The 21517-nt window shown below is 39.5% G+C and overlaps 1 protein-coding gene across 2 annotated transcripts; it reads left to right on the forward strand.

Moving 5' to 3' along the window:
* Window positions 1-13345, forward strand: pdzph1 (PDZ and pleckstrin homology domains 1). Of its 2 annotated transcripts, XM_036134403.1 has the most exons (13): window positions 1-223; window positions 769-855; window positions 2839-4824; window positions 4919-5074; window positions 6820-6981; window positions 7246-7347; window positions 8149-8259; window positions 9389-9567; window positions 9653-9810; window positions 9990-10032; window positions 10151-10337; window positions 10761-10896; window positions 13040-13345. In XM_036134403.1, the coding sequence occupies exons 2-13, from the start codon at window positions 795-797 to the stop codon at window positions 13137-13139; spliced, it is 3381 nt and encodes a 1126-aa protein (XP_035990296.1). In that variant the 5' UTR covers window positions 1-223; window positions 769-794; the 3' UTR covers window positions 13140-13345. The 2 variants fall into 2 exon arrangements, with proteins under 2 accessions (XP_035990296.1, XP_035990295.1); XM_036134402.1 differs by lacking the exon at window positions 1-223 and having other exon boundaries at window positions 742-855.
* The last annotated feature ends 8172 nt before the right edge of the window (window positions 13346-21517 follow it).

Raw genomic sequence — 21517 nt, forward strand, 5'->3', positions numbered from 1 at the left:
GAAAATGGCTGCATACACAAGGTTCACACAGCGGCATCACTCGCACCTGTTGAGATTAAACACGGTAAGCTGCTTATGTTGAGAATAGTAACAATAAGAAGTGGAGCAGTCTGAGAGGAGCAGACATTGGAGGTTGGAAAGGCAGCAGCTGTTTCATCCTGCCTGGACCTACCTTTCTATCCTTTTTTGGTTGAATCAACTTCCTCAGGATTTCACGGAAAACGTAAGTCTTCACCTTTTTTTTCTTACGGGATTTATTTGTGCAAGAGATCAGAAAGTACCGTTACCATAAGGACTGAGTCTCATCAGCCGGGCTGCCAGACAGGCCAGCATCCCACCGGCTGGATTTCATTTCATCTCTGTCAAAGAAAAGCTTCATTTGCTTACAAATGTTTTGCATTTTGTTAGTAGTGTTGAATTTAATTAAGAGAATATAATATCCTAGAGGTCATTCAGATATAGGCTAACTGATCTTGAATTAAAAGGGTAATCATGACTTAAACTTAAATCCGAAACATGTTTGAGATCTGGAAATGTCTTTATACCCTGTAAAGAATACACAGATAATACCAAGCAGATAAAACCACCAGCACAGACAATAGAACTTCTAAACTCAACACAACATACATCCAAGAACGCTGGCAGGATGTCCACGCTGTTTGTTCAGTCACACCACAATGAACACGTGTGTTTTTGGCTTTCGGGTATTGATTTACAGCCAGAGAGAAAATGCTAAAAGCTTTATGTTTGCTGTGATTCATCTTGCAGTTGACGTAACTGTGTTGGATTTAAGAATGAGCAGAAGGGGGAGGAGACGGAGCAGCAAGAGGAGGAAGAGCTCCAGCAGCAGTAAACGTGAGTGGGAGCTGTTCTCGGAGGCTTGGCCACCGGCAGCTTAATCATGTGCTTAGCTGGCTCACGTTTTTTCTGCACCTGCAAGCCCTGAATTCAGCACAACAGTCCCATGCCAGGACTTCTTCTGAAGAAGGGAAATGAGCTGTTATTAACCTGTCGTAGGCTACATCGTGTACCTGAACAGGTTGTGGGTTCAGAGATTTGGTGTAAATTTGGTGTATGCACCTCCACCCATTTATTTATGTTTTCCCCTGATTTGACCCCAAATAGAAAAAAAAAATATCACACTAATATCACTAAATATGAAATAGATGTTTTAAATGCAGATTTTCTATAACATGGTAAGTAATTCTCAGGCTCTTTGTTGCTGTTAAATGAATGTCACGTTGAAAATTTCACAGTTTATCTTAGGAGTAACATAATGGCACACTGATCAAATGTTGACATTTAAAAATCCAGAAAATGTACACAGAGGGATGTTTTCATCTTTTAAACTCACCATATAGATAAACATCACATGGAATTAACTCTCCGTTAAATAATATTCTATCTGATTTATGTTTTTGTAATCTTTTGACTTTCGTGATTTATAGAACATAACACCTATAAAAAAAGACTTCCATTTAAAAGGCTCACTAGCTTATGCAGTGCCCTACAAAGATATCCAAACCCCTTGAACTTTGTAACATTTTATTATGTTACGACCACATTCTTCAAAGTATTTAATATATGAATTCATGAGCTAGACCAACACAATGGGTGTTTGGACAATATTGTATCAGTTTTATCAATGAGGATGGGGGGCATAGAAAATGATTTGCCGTGTTTTATCTTCTCAGTTATAACTCATCTCAGATGTGTCAATAAAGCAACACAAAGCTGAATTTGCCATCAAAACAAGCACATAAATGTGCACTGAAATCGAAAAGCATACGTGTCGTTCTGTTGTAACAAACAATGTCTGGAGTGATTTTTATTGAGCTGCCTTTTACTCTGATACCCCTAAATAAACCAAATGACCTCAGAAGGCTAAATAATTATTACACATAGAGTCCAACTGTGTGTGATTTCATCTTGGTAGGATTTTTGTCTTTCATATGAAGGCCCCAGAGGTTTGTTAAAGAACACTAGTAATGAACTCTGTTAACCTTTAACATCTCTGCGCTGTCTCATTGGCGCATTTCCAGTGAAAAGTATCAGAACGGGCATCTAAATATTTCAGAACGGTGGGAATTGACATGCAGAAGCAGGAACATTTTCTCATTTCTTGAGAAGTTCCATTTCTGGAGATACATTTTTTTTTTTCTGACAGCTGCGATATTAAGTCCTATTTCATATTTGCCACAGACCATTTAGGGGCTGCAGCACCCAAATGGAGCCCCACAGTGTTCTGGTCAGCTGAGACCAACATGCCTGCATGTAAAACAACAAATGGCCGATAACTAAAACTGCACATCACAACGAAAGACACATCCCCACATATGATTTCAGTTAATTGCATCATACAATTAAGCAAAAGAAAATTGCACAGACAAAGAACATGATGACCTTGTTTTAGAATTTTGTGGCAGTACCTTTACCAGCAATCATGACCAAAAAGGCATTTCTGTTCTATTCAGTAAGATGTCTGCATTTTGCAACAGGTAGTTTGTCCTCTTCTTCCTGAGAAACTGTCTTGGGTTTGACAGGGATGTCCTCACACTATACAGTTCTTAGATCTGTACATGCATGTTCAAGTTTTTACTTTTCAGGACAAATGAAGCACAAGTAACTCTTTCCATACGTTGAAAAACAATCATCGGTCTGCATGTGGACTTGATTCAGACGAACCCCGATTATACATTATGGCAGTTTAAATTTGTTTGAAACCTTGTTTGAATTGAGATCATTACTAAGTGGACGCCTCTCTATGTTTTGGTTAATTTCTTCACACCATACATTAGGATAAAATGAGCAAATATTATTTTTTTCCTTTCTTTTCAGAAAGCTCCTCCACATTTATCTTTCAAAACCAGAGCAACAATACCTCAGTCAGCAATAAAAAAGACAGAGCTGAGAAGAACGAAGAAAACTCTCTTCAGATAGAGAGGGATCTGTCCGGATTTGAAGATCAACAATATGGCTACTCTCCACCCAGCCAAAAAAGATGTAAACAACATTTAAACATGGCTGAATTTCAGGAACAAAGGAACGTGTATACAGAAACTACAGAGGTTGAAGAGAAAGGGGTGAAGACAGTAACGCCAGTGTCCGTCAATGTTGTGGAAAAGTCCTCCCAAAAGGTCAACTACCCTGATTCACACGAACCCGTATCTGAAAATCCAACCAAGTCGCTTACACCAGCAACAAACATCTTCAATGTTAACTGCTCTGGGTCACAAGTGAAAGTTGAAATCCAAGAAATTCTGCAAGGGAATCCCTATGGCATCAAGACCACGTGTGTTTTTGTGAATGAAAACAAGGGTTTTGATATGATTATCAAGCGGGAATGCGAGGGAATGCAAATGCCTGACCATCAGCGACTGGAACACCTGACGAAAAATGTGACCAGTCGCAATGGAAATCAGGAAATAAACTACAGATTCACATTTGGCAGCATTACCGAACAAACAAGGGAAAGAAGCGATTCGAGCTCCGTCTGCTCGCCAAACCTTGGCGGCGATCCAAATTACTGTCGTTGTTGCAGTGATTATGTCCAACAGAACCTAGCTAAACGTTTATCGGGTCCACCGTTACTGCTAGACCTTGATCCTCAAGAGAAGGAGAAATACGCCTTCGGTGGGGATCAGTTCTGCCGTTTTCCAACGCCCCGAATCTTTGCAGACATTGAATACAACGCTTTACAGGACCTGACGAATGACCTAGCTTCCCTTGGGATAAGAGGTCCAGCAGAAACCGTGTCCCCGTTCTCTGTACTGGAGAAGGAAACTGAAGATAGAAACCGTTCCTTTGATCAGTTTTCTGAATCGGATAACTACGAGCCCACGTTCATGAGGCGCTCCATGTCTACCAACAGGTCCAGCTTCATCAAAGAGTTCATCTACTGCCAGAAGAGGAAGTCCTGGATCAGAAACAACAGCATCGCCACCGTGGAGCACAAAGAATGTTTGTTACTGAGGAAAAGAAGGCAGACGTTTCCTGGGACGTCACTCAGTCCAGAACTGATCCATGAGGATGTTCAGTTGCCGTACAACAAGTCGATTTCGTCTTTCATCATGAGCTCACTTCCTTTCCAAACGGAGAGGACTGGAAAAAACAAACGGTTTGATGACAGTTTTCCTACATATATGAGAAAAAGCTGTGGTTCTTCACAAAGCGGCGGGAGTTCTAAAACTTGCTCAGACTATTCAGAAACCCAAGGAGAACTTCCTGGCATGGGGCTTGACAAAGAAATGAGCTTGGAACTTCATGCAGAAGAGATTATTCAAGGAGGCCTTGCTATACAAGTCATTCCTCCATCCTGCAGTGGCTCAGAGGAACACATCCTTCAGACGGACCCTGTAGTAGTTGCTGAGGACAGAGATGAGAAAAGTTTCACAGAAAGGGATCCTGCCTCATCCTTGTCAGAACGTGATAAGTGCCCGCTCATGATCGTACCTGCTGGTGCTCCTCAGCACAACTTCCTGCAGATAGATTCCACAGGTAGTTGTAGCAGAAGTTGTCTGCAGAAGTCTGTTGACCGATGTGGGTCACCGCCAGAGGAGACGGATATGAAATCCTTAAAAAAACACGACGTTGCCATGGAAATCGAGTCCAACCCGCCTGAACAGTCAGTTAGCGGCACTCCACTTCTGCTAACGACCGATGAGACGAACAATCAGAAGGTGCCTAAAGGAAGAAATCCAGAAGATTCCAACAAAGCAGCGGACGGTTTATTATGTGCCGTCAAAGCATCTGCGGACATGGTACTCAATGCAAGAGAGCTGCCTGTTAAAGCTGGCAAGGCAGAGGCACCCACTGTGTACAGATGTAAGTTAGCTCACTTTTTGTCCATTTAATTCAACCAGATAAAACTGTTCAAAATAAAAACTTACCTGGTGTGACCTATTATGACTACTTCCAGCAAACTCGGAGGCTAAAGAGCATCTAAAGCCCGCGCCTCACAAAGACAGAGACAGCACAGACCACTGGGCCAGGAAGAGAAAACTCTTCAAGGAGAGCAGGCAGTGGAGTTCTACTGGTGGAAGTTCAATTACCAGTGATATTACAGAGGAATCAGGTAACTATTATTTATGACTAGTTATTATAATCTTATTGGGTCCAGTCATAGATTATTGACTGGACTGGAAAAAGAGGGATTCCTCCTTTTAAGTTGGCCTTCCGTCTCTGGCTCAAATGGAGGAGTTCAAGTATCTCGTTCATGAGTAGTAAGAAGAAGCAGGAGGTGGACAGATAGACTGCCGTAATTTGGTTTACCATGATGAAGAAAGAACTAAGCAAAAAAAGTTAAGCCTTCGATTCCAAGTCTAAATATACTATACTGGTTATATATACTATACTATATATAACCAGAGACATTATTCTCCCGTAACTGCAGGCACTAGTTTTGGATTTCTTGCAGCATGTTCTTGACGCATCTTCTGGGCAAAATGTTTTTTCCTGTGTGGTATCTGACAGCTATTATATACAAATGCTTCAAAAAGTGGAGCCTGTGTAGGGGCTTCCCAATTCTTCTGCATTTGAGGTCTTGTGAGCTATGATATGCCCTGGCCAAAAAGAGCTTTTTTTCTTGCGATTTCAACCTTAGTGTGCTTGCGTAGCACTTAGCCTTAGCCTCCGAACATCACTGTTGACAGACCAGCTGTCTGTTGTTCACTGTCAAATTATAGAACAGCTCCAGTTTTATGTTCCGTTCCGGTTCGTCAGGCTTCGGCCGGGTCAAGCTCCACAATTCCAATCATACAAAAAGGGGAAAAGGACCAACATTAAAATACATATTTTTAATATACACAATAAAGCTTACTGTTTTATTTAAATATCGGATGCAAACCTCTTTTCTGCCCCCAAAAAAGGAGATTTTTCATTTCAACATCTAATTCGAAACGTGGTAATCCTTCCCAAATAGATTTGCATTTTGCTTGTAATGATGATGAGCGCATATGCTCTCCTTGTGTTCCAAGGAACTTCAGAGCAGAGCTAGACCACGGATGTAGTAGGCTTTGCTTTGCCCAGACTCATAAAGGCAGTCTGGAACAGAACGGACACAAACAGGAGCAAAGGATGTGGAATGACAGGGTTATACCCACAGCTTCACTGCAAAAATAGAACTAAAAATAAGTAACATTTTCTTAAAATGAATATATTTGCCCTTGATTTGTGTAGGTAAATAAGACTATTTGCCAGTAGAATAAGATTTTTGCACCTAAAATAAGAACAATTCATCTCCATCATCTTATTTCAAGTGCAGTATATCTAATTATCTTATTTTAGGGGTAAGAATACTCATTCCGTTGGCAAATAATCTTATTTACCTGCTCAGATCAAAGGCAAATACATTCGTATCAAGAAAATGTTACTTATTTTTAGTTTTCTTTTTGCAGTATTGATCACAAAGCAGCAGAAGACAGCGGATGGTCGAACAGATGGATTAATTGAACTGAGTTGATCACTGTCACTAAATCTGAATTAGATTGATCTGACTTCATTTTCATAGAACTGGAGCGAGCTGAGCTTGGAAGGAATTGTTCACATCTGAACTGAGCCCAAGTCTGTCGCTGCTACATCCACCTAGTTCTGGTATCAAAAGACAGGGCCCATGAAATTTTTTAAAATAAAACTGACAACGCAGATACTTTCACCCATCTCAAATGAACCTATGAGGTTGGTTGCCTGAAATGTGTTTAGTGGGGAAGTTGCCAGTCAGCTGTTACTCTTAAGTTGTGTACCCTCTGCAGTCACATTCATAACGTGTTATAGGTGCTTGATACCGCATTAAGCACTGAAATGTAATCCATCTCTTTCTAGTATCAGAAGACACACTTTCTACAAACGTGACAGTTCAAGACAATGAAGACAGGGGCTTTTACGCCGAGACATTCCAGTCCTCAGCATGGATTTATCAGGGGGACGACATAGGCTCGGGTGCCATTTGTCCCAACCTCACAGACAGAACGCGAGCTATCTCAAGTAAGCCAGTGGCGTAAATGCTTAAGAAAACTGTTACTCATTCTAGGTTATTTTGATCTCTGTTGAAACAATAATTTAGTGTCATTAATAGAGTGAGAAATGCTTAACTGTTTTATTCAGACAAGCCTTTACTTAACATATTTGCTATTTTTAAATACTTTGTTCCTTGTGAAGCAGTTTGTGATGTGTATTCTGTGAAAGGCACTGTGGAAATAACATTTTACTTACTTACTTTTTCCTAAAATCTTTTTATTCTGTTCCTAGTTCGAGAGAGGACAGTTCAAATAAACAAAGGGACAGGAGAATATCCCTGGGGCTTTCGAATACAGTTTTCCAAACCCATTGTTGTAACAGAAGTTGACACAAGTAAGTGAAACCCTAATTCTAACCCACATTCTCAGTTTAGAATGTTTTGAGTCAACAGAATAACTCATAGTGGAGTAATTCATAAAATGTAGACTGCAGGTGTCCCATGTTGTGCCAAATGTTTATGCAGTAAGTATTTCTGTTGCTTAAAAATGCATGCATGTTTTAAGATAGATATCCAGAACAATGTTATTCAATTGGCTATTGTGTAGCTAAATGAAATAATGTTATTTGATGTTTAATAAAATAACCTTTGGTCTGTCAAGTATTACCATGCGAATACAAACCCAATTTTGTGTTAGTATTAGGACAATAGATGAAACAGTGACTCGAGCTCTGGCGCTCTCAAACACCAAACTTTGCTCACATATGGAATAAATTCACAACGTCTCTTCAAATATAAGACTTTATCAGTAGAAATAATTCAAGTTAAACATACTTCAATCCACAACTCTGTAACTTGGCTAGTGAAATCTTATTACAACCACTAAGCAAAATTAAGATGAAAGAAAACAAATGAACTGTGTGCAGACAAAAAAGGACAATATATATATATATATATATATATATATATATATATATATATATATATATATATATATATATATACTGCTCCCGATGAGCCGCAGGTGTGGGACACGCCCCCACAATCACAAACATCACCTGTGAGAAAGACTCAGAACCAGAGCAGTCAGACAGCACCCTGACATATATATATAAAACATATTAGTGTTCTCACTTACAACCGTTTATCCCAAAATCATTTAAATAGGATTATTTGTGTGATGTCTTTGCTTTCAGATGGAGCAGCTGAGGAAGCAGGATTAATGGTGGGCGACTACGTCCTTGCCGTTAATGGAATTGATGTCACCAGCATTCCTCATTCTGAGGCAGCAAATCTAGCAAGACAAGGTATGATATGCTGTCAGGTTAATCACCAATACCCAAACTAACATTTGTGACATTCAAAGATGTCTTTGAAATTTGCACTGCATTTGAGTTTTTTCCTTCATTATGAATAATGTGTATTGAGATAAAGGGTTTAGCATTATAATGTTTTTTTTGTTCATTGTTTTTTTTCCTCCATATTTAGTTATTGCCAAAACATTTTCCACTTAAAAGAGCTCTAAGTAAGATATTTACTGTAAAATGTACCTAACTCATTGTCATTTGTAATCTGAGATATAAGTAACATTCCCTAAAAACAATCAGTCCTCTCCATCAACAATGTTTTATGTCACATTTTTCTCCTTTCAAACCTAGAGGTACGGTTCGGAACTACTTCAGTTCAGAGTGTAGCCTGTGTTTACTTACTGGTTCCTCAGGAAATCTTAAGATTTTCCAGGGTTCCAACACAAAGCGCAGCATTTGGTATTTTATCTTGGCAAAAGAGCAGCCGCCTACTAAAATGGAAGCCAGTAAGAGAAGCGGACCAGAAATAGAACAGAATACACACACTTATCCTGTGGAAGTAAAAATACAGTGCAACAAAACAACATTTAAAAATTGCATATTACATTGTTGTGATTGGCAAATTGTGATAGCGATTTGAGCCCCAAGGTGTCAGTATTACTCCTTTAAATTGGATTGATATATTAGTGCTTCCAAATGCATAGATGGCTTTAGTCAAATTAATCCGAAAGTAGGTCAAACTGGTTTCATATAGAGCTATTCCTAGTTTTAGCATTCCAAGATGAGTGAATCTTCATCAGTGCAGACAAACGGTCTGCATAGCATAGCGTGATATTAGTTAAGTTATTCTTTCATCACACATGTAACATTTATATATATTCCATATGTGCAACATATATGCTGCCTCAGAGTTGTGTCACTCAGGCAGGATTTTTTTTTTTATCATGTTAAGAAGAACAAAGCAGCCTGGCTTAGATCACATTATACATGACACAGTAACAGATCCAAAGACAGGTGATTCAGAAGTGCATTTATTTTCCTCTGCCATTAAAACATTATACTTTGATAGGGGCTAGAATTATTAATAGCTAATGTCTAACACTAATAAAGGTTGTTATGTGTATTGTAGGTCCAGATATTCTCACATTGACTATTGGATCAGACATTGCTCGGGGTCCTAACATACCTAGGCCACCATGTCGGGGTTACCTCCACAAGCGTACCCAATCTGGTCTTATTAAAGGCTGGAGGAAGAGGTGGTTTGTTCTCACACACGACTGCTGCCTGCACTACTACAAAAACAAACGAGTGAGTATAGGCAGAGAACACAAGCTCTGAAGTTAACAATTTCTATAGAAGTAAAACATGCCTCTGTTTGACATTTTTAATCCAGGACGAAGGCAAGCGGCAGCCTTTATCATCAGCAAAGCTGGAAGGGGCTGAGGTCGGGCCAGATGATTCCCTGGGAAAGCCATTTGTTTTCAAGTGCCGGCCTCAGTATGGGAGTCGGGTGTACTTTCTCTGTGCCACTTCCAATCAGGAAAGGAAAAGGTAACATTAACAAAATAAATTGTTCTACAAAATCTTACATTTTGTTTGCCTTTGCTTTAATATCTTATTCAAGGATGCATGAATTTAAGCCTGATGTGTTGTTTTAGTTCCATTTATGCACTCCTATCCTTAATTTCCTGAAGATTTTTTTATTATTATTTTGATCTTTGTGGCTGTAGGTGGTTGGAAGCTATGGAAAGAGCTATTCATCCCATTACACAGGTACACCAAACTCCATTACAAATCCCCTTGGATTGCATATTACTGTAACTTTTATACTTCTCACTGGGGATCATCCTTTACATTAATTCTGAGATAATTAGTACGTTTTCTGTTTCAGAACCATGTGTGGGTTGATGTAACGAAACACAATTCCAATATGCCACCACTGGCTGTGAAAAACCCAGACTGTCTTGGACTGCTTAACAAAATGGACAAAAGTAAAGACACATGGATACAGCACTACTGCATTCTCAAAGATGCTTGTCTCTACTTGTACAGCGGCATCAGGGCAACCCATGCTCATGGTAGGAATCTATGTAAGGCAACAGGCCTGAAGCTACATCACCAGAGCTTCCTTTGGTGTTGAACATTGTCATTCAAACCATCTTTTACTGGATTGTTAAACATGTGCACAGAATTCATTACCCCACTAGTTTATGCAGAAATGGCTTCATTAATGTGCATCACACCCAGGTCCTCTCTTCTGCCAGAGACTTGGGCTGTCATGAATTAGCATTAGTAGATGGCCGATTTGGCAGATTGGTTAATGCAAATCAAACCATCTAATTACTGGGCATTTAGCTATTTCTGATTCTAATATGGAATTCATTGTAGCAATAGAATATTAATTCCTGTTTTCTAGGAGCATTTACATTTTTCACAACATGGCACTGATTAATTGAATTATTGATATATTTACTAGAATGCGCTGCTATCTCTGCCTTCAGGGGGGATCTACCTTCAAGGTTATGCAGTGCGGGAGCAGGCTTATGGATCCAAAAAGTCCACAATTGAACTGAAACCTCCATCTGATGAGTTTAAGACCTTCTACTTCTGTGCAGACAATTCAGCTGAAAATAAGCGGTAAGAAGATGACTTTTTAGACCTTTAGGTCCATGTGGCAAAGCCCATTATAGAACTTAATCAATCAGTTAACACAATAGTAGTACTCACGTTTGACATTCGGACCTGTTTGGTTGTAACAACAATAAACTCAGTGGCCACTTTTACATAAATCCTTCATACCCCTCATTCAGACACTCATAAGTTTATACCTCTTCCTACCCCCATTTTGAATATAACCTTACGCTGTTATGCTGTGAATACTGTGTAATACCAATTGATTATATATGTTGTTACATTTGCTTGTTCTTTTACTTTTTTTATTTTCTAATTCTGTTTGAAATAAACAATCAATCAATCAAGCAATCAAGCAATCAATCAATCAATCAATCAATCAGATGTGCCTCTGAAAAAGACTATCTACGGTTAAGCCCCATGGAATATTGAAAACTATTTATATCCTTCTCAATAAACCAAGAAACATCTTTACTGGAATTACATCAATGAAACCCTTCTTATAATTATTGACCAGCTTTTTATAAAAAATTTTCTTATATTTTCATCATCTTTCCCTGATGATGATGATTTGCCTTTGATGATGAGGTCCAAATCTTTAAGGTTGGCAGGCTTCCTTGCCATCGTCATAATCTTTAGCTCTTTTCACATATTATCCTTCAAATTTAAGTCAGGACTCTGGCTGTGCCACTCCAAAAATATTAATATTACTTCAAGTAATCAGAAATACTGCAGCTCCATGCAGAAAAACACCTGGTCTATGGTTCTACAGAAGCAGCACTGCTCCTTTTGAAGTGGTAATCAATAGCAAAGGATCAGTAATTAGTCTGAGCCTTCTCCCCAACACCTTAGGGTCAACATTTCTTGTCTACTCACAGGTTTGTATGAAACCTTGAGCCACAGTTGAAAGCATCCTGTGTCTTAGTGTGACCATGTGGAATGGGAGCTGCGTGGCACAAGAGAGGAAGGATCTAACACAGGTAGTGAGGACAGTACGGGGGATTGTGGGGTGTAATCTACAAGATCTAGACACGGTTTATGTGACAAAAGTCCAGAAAAGGGCCAGATGTATTGCCACAGGTCCCACCCACCGGGGCAATGCATTGTTTGTCACACTTCCGTCTGGTAATTGATTCAGAAACATCAAAACAAAAAACTAATAGACTTAAAAACAGCTTCTTTCCCACAGCTGTGAAGGCTACCGTCCCCTTCTGAGAATCAAATAAACCACCAGCCCAGTTCATAGTCTGGTACATGGTCACAAATATTCTAAATCCAATGAGAATTATTCCAATGGTTCTGACATGCTAATGTCTATTTTCACACTTCAATTTTTCAGGGAATGTCTGTTTGGACATCCATGCAAATTGCACAGTTCTATAACTTGAAGATTTGAATTAATTGCACAGTATTTTACATCATTCAGTGAATTGACTGCTACTAGTCTTTTTGTCTGGAGTGTAACTTGAAAATGTGCATGTTTGATAATGACTATTAGCACACTTTTTAACTTCTCAGTAAACATCCATTTGATAGACTCATGCAACCTCACAGTAATCCACATCATCTGTAAAGGAACCACTATCTGCGTTTTTGACACAAACATGAATCTTATTAGAGCCTAATAACTATGCAATCAACTATTTGAAACCTTTCTTTTTTTAAGTGTGAAAACATTGTCTTGTTGTGTCTGCATGTAATTTATGTGCATTTTGAGCCAGTCTCTCACCAAAGTTTCATTATGGTAATACATAATGACAATAAAGATTCTTGATTCCTGCTGTCCCAGTCCTCCATGAAACACAGTCTGATCTGCATCTGCAAATCTTACATATCCTTAAAGGAATATAAAGCCCAACACTGTGCAAGTGTTTCTAGGTCTAATTTTATGTTACTTACTATCATTGTCTTGGCCAGGTTAATAAAAGACATGAATGAATGAGTAAACCCCACACAAACCTCCTAATGTGTTTTGACCCCGCATTCTATTTCAACATCAAACATGATGTGATGACAGTACAAATCAGAAGGTTTCAGACACTGAAAAATGGCATGAATATCATGTCAATTTAGATGTGATCATTACACCAGAATTTAGGAATTTTCAGCATGCATTGTCTAAGATTGTATTATGTTTGCGTTCTTTCAGGTGGATTTTAGCTATCAAAGCTTCCATAAAGAAGTGGCGGCCATTTCACCAGGTCCTTCAGGACTATATGAGCCTACCGCCAGAAGAAACCAGAATGTGAGGAGCAGCTGTACATATTAACAGCAGTCTCACTCAGCCTGTGGACCCAGATGAGCTTCCAGTATGAGGATGACTTCACTGTTCCCACTAGTCTGCCACTTTAAAGACAAAGTTGCTCAGAAATGTTCTGCCTGTTAAAACTTTCCTCATTTCAGCGATGAGGGTTCAAGTCAGATTTAAAATATGTAAATAAAGGTTGATAAACTCTGTCTTTTGTTTTCCTCTCATTTAAAGGTAGAGTTGCCCGAAGTCTCTTTTTGAATAACTGTGCATGTGCAAGACCATCTTACCTTCATTCCTCCGGGCGATCACATGAAAAAATCTCCCAAATCCACTCTGGTCTTAATTCTTTCTCTTAAACTTGTATGCAGTTTGCTTCTTGTCATGTTAAAAGTATAGAGTGAGAGCAGCGGAGCGACAAGGAATGGCTAACACCGAAGCTAACTGTTAAGCTAACCAGATACATTAATTTAATTCAATTAAATTTTATTTATATAGCGTCTATTCATGAAACATGTCGTCTCAAGGCACTTTCCAAAGTTAAATTCAACCAGATTATACAGTTTGGGTCAGATTATACAGATTGGTAAAAAAAAATTCCTATCTAAGGGAACCATTCCACTATATCACTGATTCTTGAAACTTTGTCAAAAACACGAGCCACTGAGATAAATGCTAATTCTGTTGGAAATAAATAACATTTTCATGAATAAAAAGAATCAAGGTTATAATCAGGGGATCCTTTGCACATATATAAGGTTATTTTAAAGGTTTATTTTTTTTTATTAATGATTTTTTTTATTAATGATTATATGCTGGCCCATTGCCTACAAAATCAGTTGTCCTTGGATAGGAGATAATCATTTCCACTTGATTAAAAAAAACAAAAAGTAATAATTGAATGGAATAATATCTTTACCAAATGAAAGAGTACATTGTAATATGTATTTAAAGTTTTGAACAATATTTACTATTATTTTGTGATTGCTCAAAATGTGTCCCACATATGTGTCACCACCGTCAGATATTTATAAAAAGCAATAAAATCAGGCAACTAAAAGGTCAACTACATTCCTGAGGACCCCATTTTCAAATCTTCAGCTCTACTGCATGCTTCAAGTTCACTCAAACTCCTGCAAGTTTGTTATTTTCTCTTAAACTTGTTCATATTTTTGAACACTGCTAATGTCACAACCATAACATGCCAACACCGTCTCTTTTGTATACAAAATATTAGATTAGATTATGACATAAATGTTTACTTTTAAGAAGAGGTCTAAAGTAGCTAGCAACAGAGGGGAAACAAGATGGCTAATGTGAACAGCTCATGCATATCATGTAAAAGAGTAGGTTTTTGTCACCAGTGTCAGACGTCACCACCGTCAGGTTTTCTGTCTGATGGTGGTGACAAAAACCTACAAATGGTCCTCAAGGGAGGCTAGAATATAATTGTTGATCTGTAATGTTTCATTAACCTCTTTTATATTTTTATTTATGAAATTCCCCATATATTTCTTCCATATCGTACAACCCTAGGGGATGAGGTGTGCCTTCCCTCTCTCTCAATTCACTATTATGCCGTGTTCATTTGGCTTACGTCATTTGGGATGCACGTAGTGCACCTACTACCTACCTACATAGCACATAGTATACAATATCCCTTGTAAGTTATGCATCTCCTATGACTAAAGCCAAATAAAATTGCCATGGCAAAATTTAACCAAATCTAACATTTACTGTAATTCCCCCCAATTTCATAGTCATTACACTCAACTTTGACTTTATGTATTGTAGGAAGTTATGGCTAGGCAGCAGCTATCTGTGGAGGAGAGAAGGAGAAGAAACAGGGAATATCAAAAGAAGCGTAGAGATAGGAAATATAATGATGCAGAGTTAAAGGAGGAATACCTCAGAACGGAAAGGCAAAGATGGAAGAAGAGGGTGAAGGAAGGGAGGATAAAAAATATCTATGACTTGAATGAAAGGGAAAGAGAAGTCAGAGAAAGGCTTGGAAACGTAGACAACAAGTATCAAGAGAATGTAAGAGAAAGAGCTCAGATCACCCAGAAACTCCCCCAGACAGTCCAGTGGATCAGGCCATACATGAGCCAGCTCGGTGTAGACAGACTGTAGCAGGAGAAAGGGAAAGAAAGAAAACAAGAGCAAGTTACTCTAGAGAGATGAAAGCTGTGACAAATAAAGAGGTAACAAAGGATAGGAACAGAATGAAAAAGCGTTGGGTACGAGGACAAGCTTGGAATAAAACAACACAAGACTCACCAAGAAAAAAAAACAGAACAGCTGCTGAGGGGAAGCCAACTCAGAAACCCCATCCATCAAGAAAACTCTGCTGTTCCACAACACACTCATTCATGAATGGAAACAAAACAAGTCGGCCCACAAGAACATGACTCTGTCAGGCAAGGTTCTTAAAAAATATCGGCTAATTCACCAGACAAGGCAATTTGGCGTAACATATAACACACTGCGGGAGAGGAGGCCTACTGACAAAAAAACCTACATACATTCAAGCAATTACTCAGAAGGTTCAGGATTTCTACCATAATGCAGCACGAATGACAACTGACAAACAGGACACAATCACACGCAAGAAAATAAAGCATCAGAGAATGATTCTGACTGATACAGTATTGAACCTCCACGAGTAGTTCACCAAGAAGGAACCAAGAGTGAAGCTCAGTTATTCATCCTTCTGTGCCTTACGTCCATTCTATGTCACAGCTCCAAGACCGTCGGATCATAAGACATGCCAATGTCAGTACCATGACAATGCTAAGCTGATCCTTGAAGTCCTAAGAGGAAATGGTGTCGTCAAGTCTGACAAACTGGAGGATAGTTTTGAACTAGTCTGCTGTTCACAGACAAGCGAGGCATTTCTTCTGCGCTCCTGCACCCGGCGTCTCCAAAAACATACACTTCCCACACCACAGCCAGACCAGACCAATGTTGAATGGCAGCAATGGCAACGAGCTTAGGATCAAACAGCAGACAGGCTCCACTTCAACACAAGACTTGTGATGCACAGTGGCACGCTGGGAGAGCTTCTTTGACAATATGAAGACAAACCGAAGACAGAAACAACAACACAGCTCCACCTGCACACTGGCATTTACCTGCACACTGGCATGTACTATACAAAAGAACAGAAGACAGGCTTTTGCACAGTATCAGAATTCAAGCGGCAAGATGCGTCTGCCATTTGGACTCACATGGAACCAGTCCTGACAGACATTCATTTAAAGTTTCCAAAAGTTGATACTATTCACTTTTGGTCAGATGGCCCCAGCAAGCAATACAAGAACAAGAAGAACTTTTCTCTCCTCTGCAGTGTCCTTCAAGAGAACAACCTGGAATTTCTTTCCCACCTCACATGGGAAGGGAGCCCCTGACGGCATTGGAGGAACTGTTAAAAGGACTGCAGACAACCTTATACTGCGGGGGAATGACATTGTGAATGGGAACATCTTCCATGTGATGGTTGGCAGAAGCCTCTGCAGCACTAAGCTCTATATCATTACTAGAGCTGATATGCAGCCATATGATGCACTCCTTTCTCAACCACTAAAACCTGTACCTGCAACAAGGAAACTCCATCAGGTCACAGCGGTATACCGAAACGATTCTGAGATCCATTGCAGATCACTGTCCTGTTTCTGCAGTGAGCCACTGATGTGCAAATGTTTCAGCCCAACGATATTCAAGTTGACTGCCAACACACCCAGGGTACTGGTTGAGGATAATGGTCCTATACCAATGCAAAAGAAGACAGGTCCTTTGGCAATGTTGATGGAGGAAATGGAACAGGAGGAAAGTGCGCAAGAGCCAATGGAGCAAGAACCACTGACCAAGACTGGACCTGACGGTACTGTGACAGATCTATCTGATGATGTAGTTGATTGCGTAGATTGAATTGCGGTCATTTATGACCAGATCTGGTGGTTAGCAAAGGCTGTCACTGTGGACGCTCATCATCAAGATGTGGAAGTAGAGTTTTTCCACCCTCATGGGCCCAACACACGATTCTATCCAAAAGGAGGGGGAAAGGATATGTGCTTCATACCATTTGACCATATTCTGGTCAAACCTGTGGAACCGTCATCACCAGGTCGTGTAAGCAGGACGAGGGAGATATACAACCTGTGTGCTGAAGTCATGGACTTCATAGAGGAGAAACATATACAGCATGTACTTCCTGATAAAGCTACATGAGTGGTAGAGTGATGTAAAACAGGGAGTCAGGGAATACTCGCAGGAGTTCACAAATTATTAGTATTTTTGTGCCAGATGTGTTTTGTGGTATTTACGCAGAATGCTTTCTGTATTTTGAAACATTTCAGTTTATGGAAAACTGTAAGACGTAGTTATTCATTTATCTGTTCTTCACGTCCAATATACAGTTTACAGTCTAGTTTACAGAAGAATATGATCTATAATATTTTATGAGTGGGGGGCACTACATGACAGTTAAATAGGAGGTCAGTGATAATGAATAATCTTATTGCTACTGGTAATGATTTGTTTTTTACTTATGATGATTATTAAGGGGTACTTTTAATAATGATAGCCTATTGCTAATTGAACATGTTTCTTATTGAATGTTTGCCATAGTGCTCACAATTGTTATTTGTTATCTGTTCTTCACATCCAATATACAGTTCACAGTCCAGTTTACAGAAGAATAATAAGAAATATGAGTAGGGGACACTAGACGACAGTTTAAGATGATGTCAGTGATGCATTGTACATTATTCCTACTGGTAATTACTTTATTTTTTTACTATGATGATTTGATATTTGATGATATGGGGATGGGGTACTTTTAATAATAATATTGCTTAATTGTACCTTATATTCCTTGAAAAATGTTTGTCACAGTGCTCATGATTGTTATTTTTTGGACCAAATAGTTAAATAAAGTTACTAAGCAAGAAGCCATTGACTTGAGTTGTATACAGTTTGGAATTGTATGTTGTAATGAGGCCACTGTCACCACCGTCAGATTAGTATCACCACCGTCGGTTCTAAAGTCACCATCATCAGAGGGCTTTTTTTTTGGTTTTAAATGAAAATGCTTAGAATATGTTTCTTCAGTGCTGTTCTGTCATTAAAGTTGTCATGGTTAAGTTTTGGTTTGGCTTTGTTTTTCTGTTATTTTCATTTTTTCATCTCTTTTGGGTTAGGTTTGGCTTTATTTATTGTTAGTTTTCAGTCATCAGTTATTTTCTGTCAATTTTCACTTCACCTCCTCAGCAGTCAGTCACACCTGATATCATTTACCAGTCAATTAGCCAGACCCTGGTTCCACCTGTGAAGTGTTCTATTTAACCTGCCTCTGCCTTCAGTTCAGCACTGGGCCGTCATCATTCCACACCTCTCCATGCCAGTCCCTGTTTTTGCCTTGGAAGATTTGTTTTTCTTGTTTAAGGTTAGTCCTGCCAGTTTTCTATAGACTCTTACTTTGCTGTTTGTCCCTGGAGAAGTTCTGCTCTGTGTCCTGGTGTCTCCAGAGAACTGCTAACTGGACTAGCCATCCTGGAAAGGCTCTGCTCTGTGCCCTGGTGTCTCTCAAGTTCTGCTAACCTGACTAGCCGCCCTGGAGAAGCTCAGCTCTGTGCCCTGGTGTCTCCAACGAACTGCTAACCTGTTGTGGCTACGGGGCCTGCTAGCCGAGCAGTACTAAGCTTTCCCTGCTGCCTGGATAGTCGTGACTCTCTCTCACTCCGGGCTGTCAGCTCCTGCCATCACATTCATCCCTGACCTTCTGCAGTCCTGAACCTCCGGTCTTCATCACTCACCACCCAGCATACTTCCTTCAATAAAGACTCAAACTTCTAGTCCCGTGTGTGTCCTGAGTTCATCGGTAAACAAAACCCTGACAAAAGTAAGTCTCTTTTAATACAAAAATATGTTTGTTAAATAAAAAACGTGACTTTTTCTATTTAGGCTTAAAGTAAACGTTGTATGATGTTAGATCTTAGGACTACATGTGAAACAGTATAAAAGATTAACAAAAATAAATATTCAACATTTAACAGCATATATATATGTACCAACAATGCCAGATAATGATTTTTAAAAACTCTAAATACATATTAGACCAAATAAAAAAATAATTTCTTTTTATTGTGTCTGATGGTGTTGACAAAAACAAAGTAACTGGTAAAACGCCTATTTTATGAAAAATACAAAAAGAGGAGGTTGCACCCGTACACCGGTACAGCCAAGACCTTGGTCTATAACAATATATCTTCAGATTTTGTCATTTAACTAACTTTTTATTTTCAAAAAACCTGTTTTATCCAAATTTCCAAGAATCAGTGGTATCTGATATAAGTGCTCATGCGCAGCCAGCAAGCGGAAACTAACAAGGAATCACGCACACTGGTGTTACGTGAGTGTGTCCAAATGATTAGCATGTGGGACAACCAACAGATAAATGTGATTCCCCCTGGAACTCGAGGGGGTGAGAGCAGGAACAAAACTCTGATCCAATCCCCGCCTTTCGGACCAAAGGGTAGGGATTGGTCAGAGTTTTTACAGGCCTGCACCTCTCACAGAGATAGATTACCAACTATAGCTTTTGTTGTTGTCAAAGTACTTTAAGTTTAGCTTTACTAAAGTTTACACTCTGTTTATCACATTATGTAAAACATATATCGTGCGGATCTGCTGTTCATCTACTCTGAGATTTTGTTGGCTGCTCACCCAGAGAACCATTGATCATTTTGTAGATGTAACAAATCAAGATCTTCACCAGCAATTGATTTTCACCTTTCAGAATGCTTTTACTTTTATAAGGGGGATTGCTTCCTGCATGCCTGTTACATGTAACCTGCTCTGCACACATGTTGTGGTTCAAATATCCCAGCATCCTAGTGGAGTGTCACAGAGCACAGTTAAAGCAAGATTTGTTATTTATTTCAATACACCCAACGCAAGTTGCTAAGTTTGTTGAGTGGTAAATCCACTCTTCTTGTCATTTTTGTTCCCACTTTACTAATTAGAATTACCTTTAAATTATGTTGCCCAACATATTGGACCAACCTTCAAATCGTCGACTGCAGGTGTTCTAGTAACTACCATTAATACAGGTGTGTAAAATACAGCCCCTTGACAGATTAATAAAGACATAGATTAGCAGGTTTGGGGTGAAATAAGTTAAAGCTGGTGGTCGTGTCCTACTTATCTAGCTGAAAAGGTCTCACAGGAACTGTAAACAGGGTAATACTCGTTAGATTCAGAGGTCTTTAGAACCCCAGCTACTCTGAGCTTCAACCCAAAATAGAGACGGACGGAGGAGGGGGTTTAGTTCAAATCCGACAACAACAGCAACTATGACCAGCTGAGTGGCATTGTCCAGTTCAGAGAGGACTACTCAAACTCTGACATTGGAGAAACTAAACAACAACTACATAAACGCAGGGCACAGCACAGGAGGGCCAGCAGCTCAGGGAAAGATTCAGCAGTCCACTTACACCAAGAACAAAGGGCACTCTTTTGATGACAATGATGTCCAGATTTCGGACAGGGAGAACAGATGGATTGAAAGACGCCATCTTGGTCGAAACAGAAAAGCCATCCCTAAACAGAGGGGGAGGATTGTGCTTCCAACTCCCCAGTGTGCCCACAGCTCGGTCCTCCAACACATTCCAGAGAGATTACATCAGCAGTCCTGTCATTATTCAGGTGACCAAGCACTCCACTCACACCAAGCAATAGCTTCTAACGACCCAGGACAGTAGCAGGTGGGTCATTGGTTTCCATCTGACTTAGAACGCACCTTGGAGGATGGACCTCCATGTCCTTTAAAAACAGCAGGGCACCAACTGCAGGTTGCTCAAGTATGAGCCACCAGAACTGACAAAGACTCCTGGATAGATGTCGAAATGTTTTCAGAAAGAACTGAGTGATAGTCTAGTTGCCTCCGATTTAAGCCTGTTTGCTGTTGTGATGACCTGGATAACGGGGAATTTGCACAGGCATATGAACAAATGAATGACAGGGAGAAAGACATTTTTTTTTTACAAGAATAGGCAGTGAAGAAATGAGAATAAAGGTGCTTAAACAACAAAAGTACAACATTAGAACTGATATTAAGATTCTATCCTTCTGATTTTAGGCATGGGTTTTAATGTCTCAGTACTAATTACCTTTTCTCTTTAAGTACTATTTGAGAGACAACTAAATTTATCTGAAATTACAATTGCGCCAAAAGTATTTTATTTTGAAGGCCTGAACTTAAAATGTTGTTTTGAAAGTCTTGACTGTAAGTGTTGGTTTTGGAGTGCCCTCTGTTTTGTGAAGTGACTGAGTTCACTGGATGTGAAGGGGTCTTCTGACTGCATCACCACATCTAGA

Source organism: Fundulus heteroclitus, unplaced genomic scaffold (assembly GCF_011125445.2).
Source record: "Fundulus heteroclitus isolate FHET01 unplaced genomic scaffold, MU-UCD_Fhet_4.1 scaffold_81, whole genome shotgun sequence".
Taxonomy (NCBI): Eukaryota; Metazoa; Chordata; class Actinopteri; order Cyprinodontiformes; family Fundulidae; genus Fundulus; species Fundulus heteroclitus.